Source organism: Pan paniscus, chromosome 20, assembly GCF_029289425.2.
Source record: "Pan paniscus chromosome 20, NHGRI_mPanPan1-v2.0_pri, whole genome shotgun sequence".
NCBI lineage: Eukaryota > Metazoa > Chordata > Mammalia > Primates > Hominidae > Pan > Pan paniscus.
The window spans coordinates 19,768,398-19,789,335 of NC_073269.2; the positions used below are offsets into that span (position 1 = coordinate 19,768,398).

The following is a 20,938-nucleotide window of genomic DNA, read 5'->3' on the forward strand; positions in this document are numbered from 1 at the left end:
CTTGTTGATGTGACTACCAAAAAAAGAGAAGGAGAATATGACACAAGCATGCCTTCCAATCCTAACAGAAATGTTGTCATTTATATTCTTTAGACAAGAAGTTAATTTCTTTTTCTAAAATATGTATTTATAAAATTACAGACAAAGTTGCATCTATTTATCATGTACAACATAATATGTTTAAGTATAAGTACAAAGTGAATGGCCATTTGTAGCTAATTAAAATCTGCATGATCTCACATAATTATCATTTTTGTGGAGAGAACACTTAACATCCACTTTTGCCATTTTTGAAATTACAAAATATCTTCATGAACTATAGTTACCATGATGTACAATAGACCTCTCGAATGAATTCCTTCTCACTAACTCTCATTTTCTATTCTTTGACCAACATCTTCCCAACTTTCTTCGTCCCCAACCTCCTCAGCTTCTCATAACCTTCATTTTACAAGAAGTTAATTTCTATATTTTGTGTGTGAATCTGATTCCTGTTGGGGATCCCCTTGCATCTCTAATTTGGAGTTCCTTCTTACTCTCAGCCTTTCCCTGAGGGCATGTATTCTATAGTTTTAAGAAGAAAATTTTTCATGCACTTTAATAAAGTAAATTGAATTTTGACATATTCCAGAAATTTAGACGATGAGTGAATGGTGCCATAAAACCAAGGCCTCAACAATCTAATGATGGAGAAATAATATAAGTAAACTTTTAAAATACCATATACTATGTCAGATGGTAACAAATCTTATGAAGAAAAAGAAAGAAGATAAGAAGAAAAGCGTGGATGAGGCATCATTTTTACTGGGTGTTCAGGCTAAACCAGCAGACAAGGTGGCAACTGAGCAGAGAACATAATGAAGACCCGGTATGAATGTGCAGAAGTGTGTGCAAGGTGGAAGGAAGGATCAATAAAGCATCCTGAGAAATGTGCTTCTTTCAGATATTCAAGGCCAACAAGGAAGCCAATGTGGCAGGAGAATGAGCAAGATGAGAGGGATGAGAGATGGTGTCAGAGGATGCTGACAGAGGAGATGGCCTGACAGCTGCTGAAACTGGAAGGCACAAGGAGGCCCTCTGTCCAGATGTCGATGCATTTGCCCTGTATGAATTTGGTTGCAAAGGTATCCCATGAAGTGAAATGCATCCCCTCTTCATTTTCTTCATTTGCCTTGAGTTCTGGAGTTCTGGTATCTGTCTTTTTTTGTTGTTGTTGTTGGAGTCTTACTCTGTCGCCCAGGCTGGAGTGCAGTGGCATGATCTCGGCTCACTGCACCCTCTGCCTCCTGGGTTCAAGAGATTCTCCTGCCTCAGCCTCCTGAGTAGCTGGGATTACAGGCATGTGCCATCATGCGGGGCTTTTTTTTTTTTTCTTCTTTTTTTTTTTTTTTAGTGGAAACAGGGTTTCACCATATTGGCCAGGCTGGTCTTGAACTCCTGACCTTGTGATTCCTTCGCGTCAGCCTCCCAAAGTGCTGTGATTACAGGCGTAAGCCACCATGCCTGGCCCGCTCCTTCTTAAAATAAAAAAGAAATGCCCTCACTTCAGTGTATATACCTCCACAACTAATGTCCTATTTCTCTTCTCCACTTAATTGCAAAGATCCCTGGGCAAATGTTCTACTTTTACTCTTTTAATTAGGCTTCCCCCATTTCCTCTTCTAATGGCACTTCCATTTCCGTTACTACTAATTGTCAACTATTATCCTCCATTGCTGAGTTCAACATCCATTTCTTTTTAGCATCGCAAATAAATACATCAATCAATTAATGACTCAAGCAAGCAAACAACCAAAGCAATCTCTCTGCTCTGGGCTTGGCTGTATTGGCTCTCAGGGGACTTCAGGTCTATATTCATGGCTCTCATTTTCCCAGAGCCTTTCCTATAGTACCTACTGTGCACTTGGACTCACCCTGATGGATTTTCTGGAAGGAAGGTGTCGTCCATGTGGATGTATGAATTCCTCCCTGGATGGTTGATGATGGAAACTGAAGCTCTGTCTTGAGACAAGACAGCAGGAGAAGGTCAGGCATCAGTACTTGAGCCAGATTGAGGACTCCAAAAGAAACAAGCATGTCCCGTCCAGTCCAAGGTAGCATATGCTGAGGGACAGTGACAGCGGAGATATTTATGGATTTGTGTATCTGCTCATTAGGCACATTTCCCTCTTGTTATTCCCACCCTCAGCACATGATGTCCCTGTGGGACATTGCTCTGCACTGAAAGAATTTTTTTTTTTTCTTGCATACTCTGTTCCCAAGACATTAGGGTCAACATCAGGTCAATCCAGTCTTTTTTTTTTTGAGACAGAGTTTTGCTCTGTCACCCAGGCTGCAGTGCAGTGGCACGATCTTGGCTCACTGTAACCTCCACCTCCCGGGTTCAAGCAATTCTCCTGCCTCAGCCTCCCAAGTAGCTGGGACTACAGGTGTGCGCCACCATGCCTGGCTAATTTTTGTATTTTTAGTAGAGATGGGGTTTCACCATGTTGGCCAGGCTGGTCTCGAACTCCTGACCTCACATGATCCACCCACCTCGGCCTCCCAAAGTGCTGGGATTACAGGTGTGAGCCACCATACCCAGCCCACTCCAGCCTTTGTTACTTTTTCTATATGGACTTGCTTATCTTCCAGAGACCTGTCTGAAACCTGAACCCAACCTGGAGTGAAAGTTTTCTCCAAAGTCTAAACTGAGGCACTTCTGAAGAGGTCCTTTGGATCTCTAAAGTTTAGTTTTCTGCTTCAATGATCTGTCTAATGCTGGCATGGGGTGTCGCTTTATGAACATACTTGCATGTTGCCCTTTTTGCTTTATAAATGTAGATGTTTGGCTAAGTTAATCTCATGTTATACACACATTTCCAACCTGATTTTATCAGTTCATTCTTCTTTATTGTGACTTTTGGCTTTTTGTATTAGATCTCTTTCTGGAAGTTGCATCACATCACCTTTGGCTATCATTTAAAAATCATTCTTAGGCCGGGCGTGGTGGCTCATGCCTGTAATCCCAACACTTTGGGAGATGGGTGGATCACCTGAGGTCAGGAGTTTGGGACCAGCCTGGCCAACATGGTGAAACTCTGTCTTTACTAAAAATACAATAATTAGCTGGGCATGGTGGCAGGTGTCTGTAATCCCAGGTGCCTGTAATCCTACTCGGGAGGCTGAGGCAGGGGAATCGCTTGAACCCAGGAGACAGAGGTTGCAGTGAGCCAAGATCACGCCACTGCATTCCAGCCTGGGCAGCAAGAGTGAAACTTCATCTCGGAAAAAAAAAAAAAAAAGGAAAAGAAAAAAAATCATTCTTCTTTATCATCTGACTACAGCTCATCTTGATCTCTCACACAGCAGTAGTTACAACACTATTATCGTGTTGCTGTTTATGTCTCTTCCTCAGTCTAGAAGCAGTGGCTTTGTGAAGAATATGGGGCTTCGATGTTGGGTAGGTACATATTTGGATAGTTAAATCTTTTTTATGAATTGAACATTGAACGTTTTATCATCATGTAATGCCTTTCCTCATCCTCCTTTTTTTTTTTTTTTTGAGACAGAGTCTTGCTCTGTCGCCCAGGCTGGAGTGCAGTGGTGCCATCTCGGCTCACTGCAAGCTCCGCCTCCCGGGTTCACACCATCCTCCTGCTTCAGCCTGCCTAGTAGCTGGGACTACAGGTGCCCACCACCACGTCCGGCTAATTTTTTGTATTTTTGGTAGAGACGGGGTTTCACCATGTTAGCCAAGATGGTCTCTATCTCCTGACCTCGTGATCCGCCCGCCTTGGCCTCCCAAAGTGCTGGGATTACAGGCGTGAGCCACCACGTCTGGCCCTTCGTCCTCCTTTTTGACTATTGTTGGTTTAAATTCTGTTTTATCTGATACAAGAATAGTGACCCCTGCTCTCTTTTGTTTTCCATTTGTGTGATAGATCTTTCCCCATCATTGATTTTGAGCCTATGGGTGTTATTACATGGATCTCTTGAAGAAGGTGGGAAGAGGGGCCTTGTTTTTATTTTTCAATTTTTAATTTTTTGGGGGGTACATAGTAAGTGTGTATATTACTACAGGGTACGTGAAATATTTTGAAACTGCCATGCAATGCACAATTATCACATCATGGAGAATGGGGTACCCATTCCTTCAAGCATTCATTCTTTGTGTTACAAACAATCCAATTATAGCCTTTAAATTATTTAAAAATGTACAACTAAATTACTACTGACCATAGGTCATCACCCTGTTGTGCTATCAAATAGTCTCATTCATTTTTTTCTATTTTTTTGGACCCATTAACCATCTCCACCTTTCCCATGTCACTCACTTACCTTCCCAGCCTCTGGTAACCATCCCTTTTTGTGTGTGTGTGTGTTTTGTTTGTTTTTTGTTTTTGTTTTTTTGAGATGTAATCTCACTCTGTTGCCCAGGCTGGAATGCAGTGGTGCAATCTTGGGTCACTGCAATCTCTGCCTCCTGGGTTCAAGCGATTCTCGTGCCTCAGCCTCCCTAGTAGCTGGTATTACAGGTGCGCATCATCATTCCTGGGTAATTTTTGTATTTTTAGTGGAGACAGCATTTCACCATGTTGGTCAGGCTGGTCTCCTGACCTCAAGTGATCCGCCCGCCTCAGTCTCCCAAAGTGCTGGGATTACAGGTGTGAGCTGCTGTGCCTGGCCAGTAACCATCCTTCTACTCTCTATGACCATGAGTTCAATTGTTTTGATTTTTAGATGCCACAAAAAGTGAAAACTTGTGATGTTTATCTTTCTGTGCCTGGATTATTTTACTTAACACAATGACCTCCAGTTTCATCTGTGCTGTTGCAAATGACAGGATCTCTTTATTTTTTATGGCTGGATGGTACTCCATTGTTTGTAAGTACCACATTTTCTTTATTCATTCATTTGTTGATGGACACTGAGGTTGCTTCCAAATCTTGGCTATTGTGAATGTTGCTGCAACAAACATGAGGATGCAGATGTCTCTTTGATATTATGATTTCCTTTCTTTTGGGTATACACCCAGCAGTGGGATTACTGGATCATATGGTAGCTCTTTTTTTTAGTATTTTGAGGAGCCTCCAAACTGTCCTCCATAGTAGTTGTACTAATTTACATTCCCACAAACAATGTACGAGGGTTCTCTTTTCTCCACATCCTCACCAGCATTTGCTTACCTATCCGGCCAGGCATGGTGGCTCCCGCCTGTAATTCCAACACTTTGGGAGGCTGAGGTGGGCAGATCACCCAAGGTCAGGAGTTCGAGACCAGCCTGGCTGACATGGCGAAACCCTGTCTCTACTAAAAATACAAAAAATAGCTGGGCATGGTGGCACACACCTGTAGTCCCAGCTACTCGGGAGGCTGAGGCAGGAGAATCTCTTGAACATGGCAGTGGAGGTTGCAACCATTTTGTGCTCTGTATTTAACAAAACAAAAACATCTGTTGAATAAACAGAGAGAGATGAATGAAATAGGCATGAGAGGGTAAAAGATCTGATAGGCACAAGTGGTCAATGAGAGATCGTGATGCAGAAAGCTTCCTCATTTCTAGCAGCACCCAAGCCTGGTTAAATACCTGTGAAGCCAAGAAAAATTAATAATGAACAAAACATGGTCTATTTAGAGTGTCAGGACACCTTACAGATTGAATACCCCATGAGAAAAATGAGTGAAGGGAATAAGCCCAGAATTCACCAAAGAAAACATAAAAAATGCAACAATAGTGAGTTTTTTTTTTAACCAGATGCAATGGTAACATAGTTTTGTAAAAAATAATAAATGCAAAACTTCTGAAATCAGAAGAAAACAGGTTTGGAGTGTCAGAGCTACCTTGAATCAGCTGTCTGAACTTGGAGAATCAACAAGACCATTCAAAATGTTAATATGTTTTTCTAAATAGTGAGATAGCAGCACTTATCCTCCTGAGATGGGAGATGTAATCAATCTGTGTAAGGTGCTTTACATTGTTCCTTCCTGTTAGTGAATGAATAGTTATCACCAGTGATGAAGTGAGGCTCATATTTTTCCTTCTGGCTCTCAAAAGTATCCCTTTTTTCTCTATCACTCAGTTACCCAATTCAATGGTCCTGTTTTAGTTCCTCATGATTTCTTCCAGTCTTCTGAGGCTGGCATCTCTATATACCCATATTCTCATTGATCCAGAAAAATCTATATTTCACAGCTGATCACCTAACACTCTGGCTTAAATGCCCACCCTGTGATTCCCCATGGGAGAAAGAAGCTGAAATTCTACAGCTTCAAACACAAGGCTTGACTCTGATACCTTCACACTGCCCTACCCCAACCCACATCAATCTTCCATAAGTTGACCAAGTTGACCTTGACTTTCAGCTTCACCAGAAGCCAGAGCTTCAATGCTCAATGCCTTCATACATTTATCTCCTTCTGCTTGAACGTGTTCCATAAAATAGCAGAAGATGACTAATATTAAAAAAATAGGTCTTTGTGTTCTCACATATACCTGGGATATAAAAAATTAAAACTCAAAGAAGTATAGAGTAGAATGGACATTACCAGAGGATAGGGGTGAGGACAGGGTCGATACAAAAAGGAAAATGTTAGTCAAAGGCTATAAAGTTTCAGCTGGACAGGAGGAATAATTTCTAGTGCTCCATTGTACAACATGGTGACTATTGTTGAGAATAATGTTGAGAATATATTTCAAAATTGCTAAAGTATTAAATTTTAAATGTTCTTTCCACAAACAAATGATAGATATGTGAGGTGATGGATAGGTTAATTAGCTCCACTTAATCATTCAACAGTGTATACATATGTCATAACATCACGTTGTACCTCATAAATATATACAGTTACTATTGGTCCATCAAAAATTAAATTTAAAACTAAATTATAAAAGATCTCATCAAAAAAGACAAAAAGGTAGCTATAAGGAAAAAGGGTTATAAAATAAGGTGGAAATACATATGATTTACTTCTACTAAAGACGCAGAAGAATTTTCTAAGTTGAGAAAAATTGGAGAGTGTGGGTTCATGATAGGACCAACTGAGAGATTTGACAAAGTTTATAAAACAAAGTTTATAAACTTTCTTTTCTTCGTCCTGTATATATATATATATATATATATATATGTATCTATATCTATATATCTTTTACACAATCCCTTGACATACATCTATACATACATAAAAAATTAACTATTATTCAGCAAACTTGGTGAAAAATCTCTAATTCTTCATTTGAATGAATGCAATCAAAAGAATAAAAACACTCACACTCTAGAACATAAAAGCAAAGAACCTGCAAAATCTGCAATAGAGAAAGTAAATGGCTAACAAACCAACAAATACTGTATACTCAACCTCAGCAGAAAGGAAATAATTGCAATTAAAAACTCTTGAGTATTCCTAATTTGACCTATGAAATAATATTTTTTCAAGTGATTATGAAAAATAATCCAGAGATGTTTCTCAACATCCTGCAACTAACGGGACAGCCCACACCACAGAAAGTTAAGCAGTAAAAATGTTAACACTAGAGAGGTTGAAAGGCTATTCTGTCCAGAATATGTCCAACTTCAATGTGTGTATGATTCAATTAGGGATCTTGTTCAAATGTAGATTCTCATATGGGGCCTCTAGGATAGGTCCAGACATTCTACATGTGTAATGGTTTCCCCGTTGATGTTGATGCTCCCTGACCTGTTGGGTGGTTCACTCTTTGAGGATCAAGGCTATGGTCCAGTGTTAGAGTCAGATATTAGTACTTTGAGATCTTCTCCAGCAAGAACCCTACCACACACCTCATATTTGACTTCAGGTGGTCAGTGTTGGACTGGGCAGGTCAGCTTTTGCATAAATAAAGATTGCATGTGCCTCTTGTGTGCTTCTCTCATGAAAGAAAATGAAACCTTTAGAAATTCCATCTACTGGCCGGGTGTGGTGGCTCACGTCTGTAATCTCAGCACTTTGGAAGGCTGAGGCGGGTGGATCACAAGGTCAGGAGTTTAAGACCAGCCTGGCCAATATGGTGAAACCCCATCTCTATTAAAAATACAAAAATTAGCTGGGCGTGGTGGCACGTGCCTGTAGTCCCAGCTATCTGGGAGGCTGAGGCAGGAGAATCACTTGAGCTCAGGAGGCAGAGGTTGCAGTGAGCCAAGATCGTGCCACTGCACTCCAGCCTGAGTGACACAGTGAGACTCTGTCTCAAAAAAAAATTCCATCTACTTATGGAGTTTATGTGAGAAGTAAGCAATATTTTGAAGCTTATTGGAGATTACCTTGCACAGAACAGATGCTCAATGGATATGTCAGCTATTCTTGACTATGTCTTTAGTTCATCAAATTACTCCTTCAATTCTTGTAGGAAGTCTTATAAGAACTCCTTTAATTCTTCATAGAACACTTATTTTATTGCAAGTTTATAGCACATCATTCATTAACATTTAATGTGGACATAAGTATGAAATGCTTGCATGTCTGTTTCTCATGCCAGTAAATTTAATTTTTACTTATTTATTAACTCCCCTATTGTCTTTAGGAATATTGTGTTTCTCCACCTTTGGCTCTGGGCTTTGCTAATACCTCAATTGGGAGGCACGTATATCCCTACATTGGTTGATGTGGAGCATAGATATGTGATGTGCTTTGTCTGAAAGAATGTGAGCATTCACGAGATGTCCAATGTCTATGAAGAAGTTGTAAGAGGCCTTGTGAGTTTCCACCACTTCTCTTGATCTTCCTCTGTCAAACTGTCCTTCCTATTCAAAATTCAAAAACTAACTAGATTTGGATAGTCGCATGGACTGAATATTTTGTCCTCTTCAAAATCCCTATGTCCTAATCCCAATGAAAAACTTTCCCAACATAAACTCCTATGTGATAAAAAAGCAGGACATTAAACCGTTGACTAATGGGATGGCTTATTATGCAGCAGTAGCTTACTGATACAATAAACAGTGCAAACAGATCTAAAGACATTCAAAATATTCTAATGCTTCTTAGTTTTTAACATTGGTTCTTATATTTGAGGCAGCATTAATGATTACCTGGATATTGATGCTTATGTCAGATAATTGTATTAAAACGAGAGTATTGTTTCCTTTTTTTCTAGGCAGCCAGGAAAGCTTTCAAGGACATATACGTTTTTGAAGGAATGAATTGTGACCTTGGTTCACACAAGTTTCTATTCCCAGAGGCAATAATAGGCAGAAATCCAAGTTCACGTGTGTGTATTCCTTTGATCGTGAGAGTTGAAGAGAGTTCAGAGTATAAAATATATAAAGCAACTGCTGATAAACGAAGCACACATATTGTTCACTTATCTGCACTTTAATGTTTATGACACAATTTTTAAAGGGGAAGATATTTGTTAGTACAATGGAAGGAGTCGTATTTATAGGTAGCACTGAAAAATTTTAAGTAAAATGAGGAGCTAATACAATAAAATTATATGGACTATGACACCAAATCTCTCAGATGCTCAAACTTCATTACACATGGACACTAAGCTTCTATGCCTCAGATGTTCCACGGTAATTCCATATGTGACTGAAAGTTTTATTCTGTCATGTTGAAGGTAATTGCTGAGTCTTAAGGCCAGATGAAGTCAATTTATGCATGCTCACTTGTCTTTCTGTTTAGTTTATACTTGGAACATGTATTTTATAAGCAATTTTTAATCCCAGCACTCTGGGAGGCTGAGGTAGGTGGATCACGAGGTCAGGAGATCGAGACCATCCTGGCTAACACAGTGAAACCCCGTCTCTACTAAAAATACAAAAAATTAGCCGGGCATAGTGGCGGGCGCCTGTAGTCCCAGCTACTCGGGAGGCTGAGGCAGGAGAATGACGTGAACCCGGGAGGTGGAGCTTGCAGTGAGCGGAGATCGCGCCCCTGCACTCTAGCCTGGGAGACAGAGCGAGACTCTGTCTCAAAAATCAATCAATAAATAAAATAAAAAATAAAAAATAAGCAATTTTTGTCCTCCTTCTTTTTACCAGGGAATATAGAGGGCACTATAGACACCAAGCAGAATAGAAGACAGGATCCTAAGGAAGAGAATAAAATTCCAGGAGTAGCTATAAAACACACTAGTATATTAAAATTTACATTGTGAGGAGGACCAGTTAAGGCAGTGATAGAGAAAGAAATAACAAATGGAAAAATGAAAACCTGTGGTCTCAGCTAGGCATCCACAGTAAAATTATATTAATGACCCTAGAGTGGCCATTCTTAATTATTTGGGCTAACACAACTCATTACTGCATAAGACTGATAGGAATCTCCACCTTGTTTCTGACCCTAGTCTGGGAATAACTTTGCAAAAGTTGGAAAATGACAAAGGACAAAAAAACTGTTGGCTGTTTGAGAGCTGAAAGCTTTTAAAGAAAAGGCATACATTTTACAAAGCAGTTAAGATCATACAAATCCCAAAAAATTAACAGAAGGAACCACTTCTATTTTCACAATCTGACTAATAAATCACAATGTTTGGGTCTGGGGCTTACAGCTCTGGAATCACAGACCCTTCTTGAAAAATGGCTCTTTTAAAAAAAAATTTTTTTTTTTAAATTTTGAGACAGAGTCTCACTCTGTCTCCCAGGCTGGAGTGCAGTGGCATGATCTCAGCTCACTGCAACCTTGCCTCATGGGTTCAAGCGATTCTCCTGCCTCAGCCTCCTGAGTGGCCGGGACTACAGGCTCATGCCACTACGCCCGGCTAATTTTTGTATTTTTAGTAGAGATGGGGGTTTCACCATGTTGGCCAGGCTGGTCTTGAACTCCTGACCTCATGATCCGCCCACCTCTGCCTCCCAAAGTGCTGGGATTACAGGCATGAGCCACTGTGCCCGGCCGAAAAATGGCTCTTTTATTGTTTCCCTCTGAAGAATTGTGTCAGAGCCCCCTTTATGTCTTTATTCCTCAGACTGTAAATGAAGGGGTTGAGCATGGGGGTGACCACAGTGTACATCACCGAGGCGACAGCAGTTGAGTGTGAGTTTTGGGTCATAGTAGAGCTAAGGTACACCCCTAGCCCCGTACCATAAAATATGGAGACAACTGAGAGGTGAGATGCACAGGTGGAAAATGCCTTGTACTTCCCCTGAGTTGACGAGATTGCACGTATGGAGGAAACTATCCTACAGTAAGAATAAAGGATCCCAACAAGAGGACCACCGTCCAGCAGCACAGCTGCAAAATACATCACCATGTTGTTCACAAAGGTGTCAGAACAGGCAAGGTGGATCATCTCATTAAGTTCACAGAAAAAGTGAGGGATTTCCAAGTCTGTGCAGAAGGACAACTGCAATGTCACTAAGCTTTGTAACATGGAGTTTAGGACACTCATGATCCAGGACACCAGAACCAGCAGTCCACAGAGCTGAGGGCTCATGATGACCGTGTAGTGCAGGGGATGACAGATGGCCACAAACCGGTCATAGGCCATCACGGTCAGGAGTAAGCTGTCCAACACTATAAAGAGTACAAAAAAGCACATCTGGGTGATGCAACCTGCATAGGTAATGACTTTGCTCTGTGTCTGGATGTTCACCAACATCTTTGGGACCGTGGTAGAGGCAAAACAGGTATCTACGAAGGACAGGTTGGAGAGAAAGAAGTACATGGGGGTGTGGAGGCGGGAGTCTGAGATTGCGGCCAGGATGATGAGCAGGTTCCCGAGCACAGTGACCAGGTACATGGACAGGAACAGCCCAAAGAGGAAGGGCTGCAATTCTTGTTTTTCTGAAAATCCTAGAAGAAGAAATTCTGAAATTTGTGTCTCATTCCCTGCTTTCACCTGGTTGATGTTTCTACCCAAAACAAACAAACAAACAAAAAAACACACAAGAGAGAAGAGAACATGAGAAAAACATGCATTGCAAACTTACCAGAAATGCTGTCATACATATTCTACAGTGAAGAAGCTATGTTTTATTTTATTTTTTATTTTTTATTTTTTAGATAGAGTTTTAATCTTGATGCCCAGGCTGGGGTGCAATGGCGTGATCTTGGCTCACTGCAACCTCCGCCTCCCAGGTTCAAGCGATTCTCCTATCTCAGCCTCCCAAGTAGCTAGGATTACAGGCACACGCCACCATGCCTGGCTAATTTTTGTATTTTTAGTCAAGACTGGGTTTCACCATGTTGGCCAGGATGGTCTCAAACTCCTGACCTTAGGTGATTCACCCGCCTCGGCATCCCAAACTGCTGGGATTACAAGCATGGGAAGAAGTAGTATCTAAGGTTATGGTTTCATATTATATAATGATATAAGGATTCCAATATTTATGAGAAAGGTGGTCTTTAGTCAGATGATAAATAATGATCACCAAATGATGGTCAAAGGTAATGCAACTTCTAAGAAGAGATCTAATACAAAAAGCCAAAAAGCACAATAAAAAATAAGAGAGAAAACAAGTTGGAAATGCATGCATAAAAGGCAATTTATTTGTCCAAATGTTGCAGAAGAACTTTCTACATTTATGTAGCAATGAGGGGAGCACACTATGATCAATGGATTTGGCTACACAATACTTCTAAGCTTTCACACATTTCCCTCAAATACATTGAAAGTTACATAACAGTAATAAAAGACATATGCCAAAATTGATGAAGAACTCCATCTTATATTTTGATAAATGAAATAAAAACAGGATTAAAAATATTACAAACCCATTTTACAAAAGGAAAGTTCATGTACAGTTTGCAATAGCTGTAAATGTCTAACAAATACACAGATACATTTAGCTTCACTAGTAAAAAAAAGTGGCAAAGTTTGCTAGTATTTCACTTTTTCACCTATTAAATAAGTTTTTGATTTCATTTGAATACTTAGCATGAGAGAAGATATTACAAAATGTATACCTCATGACTGCTGTTGTCAGGTAGTATTTGAAAGGAATTCATTGATCTGGATCTTTCTCACCAATATGGAAAGACAGTCAAATATGCCCCTTCTTAAAAACAAACAAAGGAACAGACAAACAAATCCCTCTCTTCAGTGTATATCTCTCCACAGGTAATTGACAGAGCAGGAGCACCATCATCTTGGACAACCGCCACTTTAAGTTCCAGCTCCTTTTCTAACCTCATGCATCTTAAGAAAATCACTTCTCTTCTAACAACAAGCAGCCAGAAAGAGCAGACGGTAAAACACAGATAAGACAGCTCGGGCACAGAGGGAGGGGGAAAGTCTCTTGGGTAACCACCAAACCTGGCACTCACACAGTGGGCCCCAGAAAAACAGTGGGCTCTAATAAGCACATTCCTTTCCCTTTAGGTGCACTAAGATAGGGAAGCTAAAAGCAGACTCGGGGGGTATGCCTGCAGCTGCAAGAAGATGTACGGGAACAGACACAAAAACTCTCCAGGTAAGCAAGACAAAGAGGCACAGAAACATTCCAAGCCGGTGATAAGCTCTCCCACCTTGAACCCTTAAAAACTCTTAGTCTGTAAGAGAGTGCCTTGGCTGGCACAGTGGCTTACGTCTGTAATCCCAGCACTTTGGGAGGCTGAGGCAAGCAAATCATGAGGTCAGGAGTTTGAGACCAGCCTGGTCAACATAGTGAAACCCTGTCTCTACTAAAAATACAAAAAATTAGCTGGGCGTGGTGGCAGGCACCTGTAGTCCCAGCTACTTGGGAGGTGGAGGCAGGAGAATCACTTGAACCTGGGAGGCAGAGGTTGCAGTGAGCTGAGATTGCACCACTGCACTTCAGCCCGGGCAATAGTGTGAGACTCCGTCTCAAAAAAAAAAAAAAAAAAAAAAAAGAAAGAGAGTACCTCTGACCTAACTCAGCCAGAAGCCCCTCTCAGGTTTGTTCTCCAAAATAAACCTGTCTTCAACCGTTGAGCTGCTTTTCATGTTTCTTTCGTCTTTCTTTAACTATTACAGTAGTACCCTATTTTTCATCTTCACTTAATTGTAAAGATTCTTGGGCACGGATGCTACTTTTACTGGAGCCACTTTAATCGTCTCATTTCCTCTTCTAATTGGGCTTCTATTACTATTACTTCATTGTCAACAATCATCCTCCAATGCTGAATTCAATGTTCATGTCTCTTTTTAGTATCCTAAGTAAATACCTGAATCAATTAATTAGTCAGGCAAGCTAGCAAACAACCACAACAATCTCTCCACTCTAGCATTGGTTGGTTTGGCTCTCAGGTGACCTTAGGTTCACGTTCACAGCTCCCATTCTCTCTGACCCTTTCCCGCAGTACCTACTGGACTCTTTGACTTACCTTGACTGGTTTTCTGAAAGAAAAGCCTCCATGTGGAAGTGTGAATTCCTCCCTGAATGGTTGTTGGTGGAGATGGAAGCTCTGTCCCGAGACAAGACAGTAGGAGAAAGGAAAGCATCGGTGCCCAAGCCAGCAGATTTAGACTCCAAAAAACACAAGCATGTCCCATCCAGCCCAAGGTTGCATATGCTAAGTGACAACAGCCAAGGGGGTACTTACAGATTTGCACATTAGGTGCATTTCCTCTTGTTATTCCAACCCTGAGCAGATCATTTTCCTTTGGGATTTTACCCTGCTCTGAATTGATTTTTTCCCTGCATTCTCTATTCCCAAGACATCATATTAAGCCTGCAGTGAATCCAGTCTTTATTATTCCTTCTCCATGGACCTGTTTGCCTTCCAGAGTTCTAACCTCCTAACGCCTTACTCTATTCCTCATTCCCGAGGGAAGGTTTTCTCCTAAGTCTAAACTAAGGAACTTGTCTTAACTATGTTCCTTGTGTCTCCAAGGTATTCACTTGTGATGGGAACACAGCCCTTGATATCTCCAGAATTATCGCTATTTTCCTCTTTAACAAGGGGGTGAACTCTGTTCTGATATAAAACCGTGAGTCCTACATTTCTTGAAATCATGATGCTTTTGCCAAAACAATGGGAAATTTTGTACTTCTTAAAAAGGTTAAGAGCTGTCATTTAATTCTTCATGTATAAAACATCTGGTTACTCTTGAGAGATATATTTGGCTCTTTTTATGCAAGTTGCCCTGAGAATAGCACCTTCTAAAGATTATTTAATTCAATTTTTCAAAATTTATTTATTTATTTAAATTGACATAAAATTGTATTTATCACATAAAACATCACATTTTGAGGTATATGTACATTACAGAATGGTTAGGTCTAGCTAATGGATATATGTTTTACCTCACATAGTTATCATTTTTGTAGTGAAAACACTTAACATCCACTCTCTTAGCATTTTTCAGAAACACCATATATCATCATTAAATATAAAATCTTCATGCTATACTATAGATCTGCTGAACATATTTTTCCTGGCTGCAATTTTGTATCCTTTGACAAACATTTCCCCACTCCTCCTCCCACAACAGCTGTAGCCTCTGGTAGCCACTGTTCTACTCTAAAATTCTATGAGATCAACTTTTTAATATTCCATATGATTAAGATCATGTGATATTTGTGTTTCTGTGCCTAGAATATTTCACTTAACATAATGCTCTCTAGGTTCTTTCATTTTGTTGCAAATCACAGTATTTCCTTCTTACACAGGGCTGTATAGTATTCCATTATGTACGTGTGCCACATTTTAATATCCATTCATCCACTAAGGTACACTTAGATTGACTTCATATCTTGGCTATTGTGACACTGCAATAAACAGGAAAGTGCAGATATCTGTTTAATACACTATTGTCATTTCCATTGGATAAATACCTAGTGGGATTCCTGAGTCGCATTCTATTTTTAACTTTTTGAGGAACGTACATACTGTTTTCCATAATGGCTATACTAATTTACATTCCATGAACAATGTATAAGATTTCCCCTTTCTCCATATCGTTGTCAGCATTTGTTATTTTTCCTGTCTTTTGATAATAGCCCTGTTAGCTGGGATGACGTGGTATCTCATTGTGGATTCAATTTGCATTTCCCTGATAATTCGTGACTTTGAGCACTTTTCATGGACCATTGTATACTTGTATGTCTTCTTTTGAAAAAAGTGTCCTCAGGTCGTTGCCTATTTATTAATCAGATTATTTTTTCCCACTATTGAGTTTTAAAATACATTCTAGATAACCATTTTTCAGATGTTTAGTTTGGAAATATTGTCTCTCATTCTACAGCTTTTCTCTTGGATCTGTCAATTATCTCCTTTGCTGTGCAGAAGATTTTTTAGTTTGATGTCATCCCATTCATCTATTTTTAATCTATTCATCTATTTTTGTAATCTATGCTTTTGAAGTTTTATTTTGAAAAATCTTTACCTTGGCTAATTTTATGAAGCTTATCCCATGTATTTTCTTCTAGTAGTTTCATAGTTTTTGGTATTCCATTTAAATATTTATTTCATTTAAAGTTAATTTTTGTATATAGCAAGAAAAGGAATCTAGTTTCCTTTTTCTGAATGTGGACATCCAGTTTTCCCAGTAGCATTCATTAAAAAGACTGTCCTTTCACCAATATGTGTTCTTGGCACTTTCGTCTAAAATCAGTTGGCTGTAAATATGTGTGTTTATTTATGGGTTTTTGTCTCTATTCCTTTGGCCCATATGTATGTTTTTATGCCAGCACGAAGCTGGTTTAGGTACAATAGCTTCATAATATGGTTTGAGGTCAGATAGTGTGATGTCTCCAGCTTTGTCCTTTTGGTTCAACATTGTTTTAGCCATGTAGGGTCTTGGGTGGTTCCATATGTATTATACAATTTTTTTTTGTATTTCTGTGAAGAATGTCATTGGTATTTTGACAGGGATTGCATTGTGTCTTTTGATCACTTTGGGTATTATGGGCATTTTGATAATATTGTTATTTAGTTATTTATTTATTTTTTGAGACAAAGTCTCACTCTGTTGCCAGACTGGAACCCAGTGGCACGATCCCCACTCACTGCAACCTCCACCTCCCAGGTTCAAGTGATTCTTGTGCCTCAGCCTCCTGAGTAGCTGGGACACAGGCAGCCGCCACCCTGCCTGGATAGTTTTTGTATTTTTAGTAGAGATGGGGTTTTGCCATGTTGGCCAGGCTGGTCTCAAACTCCTGACCTCAGATGATCTGCCCGCCTTGCCCTCCCCAAATCCCGGGATTATAGGCATGAGCCACCGCACCTGGCCAATTTTGACAATATTAATCAGGAATACATGTTCTACCTTCAGTACTTGGCAGAGTGCATGTATTCTAAAGTTTTAATGAGAAAATCTTTCATTCATTTGAGGAATATAAAGTGGATTTTGGCATATTCCAGGCACTGTCCAGAAAATGAATGTGTGATGTTATAAAACAAAAGAAGAAAGAGGTAAGAAGGAGAATGTGGATGGAGTGTTATTTTTTATTGGGTGGTCAGGTAAGACCAGCAGACAAGGTGACAACTGAACAGAGACCATAATGAAGACAGGGTGGAGTCACCATGTTCCTTGCAGAAGCGTATGCAAGGCAGAAGGAACGACAATGAAAGACCCTGAGGCATGTTCTTCTTTCAGATGTTCAAGTCCAACAAGTAAGCCAGTGTGGCAGGCAAACAAGCAAGAGGAGAGGAATGAGAGATGGTTTCAGAGGATATTGAGGAAGGAGTTGGCCTGGAAGCTGCTGAAACCTGAAGACACAAGGAGTCCTTCTGTCCAGATGTTGCATTTGCACTTTATTAATTTGGTTGCAAAGGCGCCCCATGAATTGCAATGAACATCCTCTTTGTTTCCTGCTGTGGCCTTGAGTTCTGATGTTCGTATGAAAAGTTATCTTTTGGAATATATAGCCCAGGTTCTCTTTGTCTGAAACTTCTCACCCTAAAGAAACATACACACACACATACACACGGAACACATGTACACATCTGACATTCATATTTTGAGTTGTCATTTGGAATATGTAGCTCAGGATCTCTTTGTCTGAAACTTCTTCTCACTCTGAAGAATCATACACACACACACATAAACACACACACACATAGACACATACACACATACATACGGAACACACATACACGTCTGCAGTGGCTTCCTGGGTGCGTGTTACTCCCATGCCCTTCTCAACACCAATTACAGCATTAGAAAGGAAATGGATACCAGGTAAGATTTGAATAATGAAAATCTAAAACAAACTTATGAAAGAAAAGATATGAAATAAATTACTGACATGAGTCAGAAATTCAAAATTAAAGTGGCAAACATCTGCAAATAAATGCTCAACCATTGTGGAAGACAGTGTGGCAATTCCTCAAAGATCTAAAGACAGAAATATCCTTCAACCCAGCAATCCCATTCCTGGGTATATACCCATAGGAATATAAATCATCCTATTATAAAGACACATGCACACGTATAGTCATTGCAACACTATTCAAAATAGCAAAGACATGGAGTCAACCTAGATGCCCATGAATGATAGACTGGATAAAGAAAATGTGGTACGTATATCCCATGGAATACTATGCAGCCATAAAAAAGAACAAGATCATGTCCTTTGCAGCAACATGGTTGGAGTTAGAGGCCATTATCCTTAGCAAATTAACACAGAAACAGAAAATCAAATACCAGATGTTCTCACTTACAAGTGGGAGCTAAATCATGAGAGCACAGGGACACAGAGAAGGGAAAAACACACACTGGGGCCAATTGGAGGGTGGAGGGTGGGAGGAGGGAGATCAGGAAAGATAACTAATGGGTACTAGGCTTAATACCTGGGTGATGAAATAATCTGTACAATAAACCCCCATGACACATGTTTACCTATGTAACAAAACTGCACATGTACCCCTGAACTTAAAAGTAAAAAAATTAAAATACGCTTTTTTTAGCAATAGAAGAAACAGTATTTAAAGCCATAATTTCATTCCTATCTAAGTATAAATGGATCCAAATATGCTTACGAAAAAGATCTTAAGTTGAGTGTAATTTTAGTTTGTATTCAATCGTAGGTTGTGAGTGCAAAAGAGTATCTTCCACAAGATGGCAGTAGATTACTGCTTTAAAATACAGATCTGCATATTCTCATTTATATGCAGAATCTAAGTAATCAAACTCATAGGGATAGAGAGGAGTAAGGCAGTGGTTACCAGGGACTGGAGTATGGGGTGGGGTGGATGGGGAAAGCGGAGACATTAGATAAAGGATATAAAGTTAGCAAGAATGGGTTCTAGTAATCTATTGCACAGCATGATGACTTTAGTTGAGAATAATGTATTATATGTTTCCAAAGTGCTAGTATCATAGATTTTAAATGTTCTCAACCACAAAGACATGATAAGTGTATGAAGTGACCGATACATTAATTAGGTTCCTTTAATCATTCTACAATGAACACATATAAAATAACATCTTATCCTGTGTTAGTTTGCTGAGAATGATGGTTTCCAGCTTCATCCACGTCCCTGCAAAGGACATGAACTCATCCTTTTTTATGGCCGCATAGTATTCTATGGTGTATAGGTGCCACATTTTCTTTATCCAGTCTACCATTGACGGGCATTTGGGTTGGTTCCAAGTCTTTGCTATCGTGAACAGTGCTGCAATAAACATACGTGTGCATGTGTCTTTATAGTAGAATGATTTATAATCCTTTGGGTATATACCCAGTAATGGGATTGCTAGAAAACCAAACACTGCATGTTCTCACTCACAAGTGGGAGTTGAACAATGAGAACACACAGACACAAGGAGGGGAACATCACACACCGGGGCCTGTCGGTGGGTGGAGGGCTAGCGAAGGGATAGCCTAATGCAGATGATGGCTTGATAGGTGCAGCAAACCACCATGGCACGTGTATACCTATGTAACAAACCTACGTGTTCTGCACATGTATCCCAGAACTTGAAGTATAATAAAAAATAAAAATAGAAATAAAAATAAAATAACATCTTATTGCACCCCACAAGAATGCAATGATTTTTGTCAATCAAAACAGAAATTAAAACATTAAATTAAAAATAAAAATAGATCTAATTACAAAAGGAAGCAATAAGCAAAAACAGATGTGAAATAAGATGGAAATACTTATGAAGGATGATATATTTCTAGCAATGATGCAGAAGAATTTTCTAAGTCAAAAAACAATTGGAGAGGTGGGAACAAATTATGACAAACAGATTTGAGCACACAACGCTTATAAACTTTCACACATTTTCCTGATATACACCTCTACATACATAAAAATTAAACATTATTCAGCAAAGTTGGTGAAAAAGCTACAATTTCTTGTTTGAAAGAATGCAGTCAAAAGAATGAAAACATTCAGACGTCAGAACATGAAAGCAGGGAACTTGCATAATTTGCAATAGAGAAAATAAAAAGCAAACAAATCCAGCCTCACCAGAAGAAGAAAATAATTGCAAGCAAAAACTCTTTAGTATTCTCATTTTGACCTATTGTATAACATTTATTTTTCGTGTGAATATCCAACATGAGAGAAGAGACTATGAAATGTATGTCTTGTGAACTGCTGTTGCAAGATGGAATTTACAAGTAATCCATTGGTGTGGATCTTTGCAGTTAAGTACAGAAACATGCTCAAATACGCCTCTCTTAAAATTTGTTCCAAAGTCTCTCAATTCATTGCACATCATTCCACACCAAATATTCTACTTTCCTGCTTCTTTCACTGCAAAATTTCTAGTATATGTTGTAATTTACTGGAACCACTTTTTGTCTTCCATTCCTTCTTCAATCTCATCCAAATCAACTTCCTTTATTATCACTTAGTTGTCAACAATGATCCCTGCATTGCTTAGTATGACAAACACTTCTCTTTTTAACATATTAACTATATTAAATATAAGTTAGTCAACCAGGCAAACAAACACACATCAATCTCTCAGCTTGACTTAGGCTAGTTTGGCTTTCAGGTAACACTAGGTAAATATTCTTGACTTATATTGCCTCTGAACATTTTCTGCAGTACCTACTGGGCGGACTCAACTGTATGGGGTCTCAGAGAGGAAGGTCTCCATATGGAAGTCTGAGCTCCTCCCTGGATGCTGATA

The 20,938-nt window shown here is 39.5% G+C and overlaps 1 protein-coding gene across 1 annotated transcript; it reads right to left on the bottom strand.

The window, feature by feature from the left end:
* Positions 1 to 10,849: 10,849 nt before the first annotated feature.
* LOC100985982 (putative olfactory receptor 7A2) lies at positions 10,850 to 14,258 on the bottom strand. Its single transcript, XM_008966135.3, has 2 exons — positions 14,227 to 14,258; positions 10,850 to 11,792 (listed from the first exon to the last, which is right to left on the bottom strand). Exons 1-2 carry the CDS (start codon positions 14,256 to 14,258, stop codon positions 10,850 to 10,852), a joined length of 975 nt encoding a protein of 324 aa, XP_008964383.1.
* Positions 14,259 to 20,938: the final 6,680 nt, after the last annotated feature.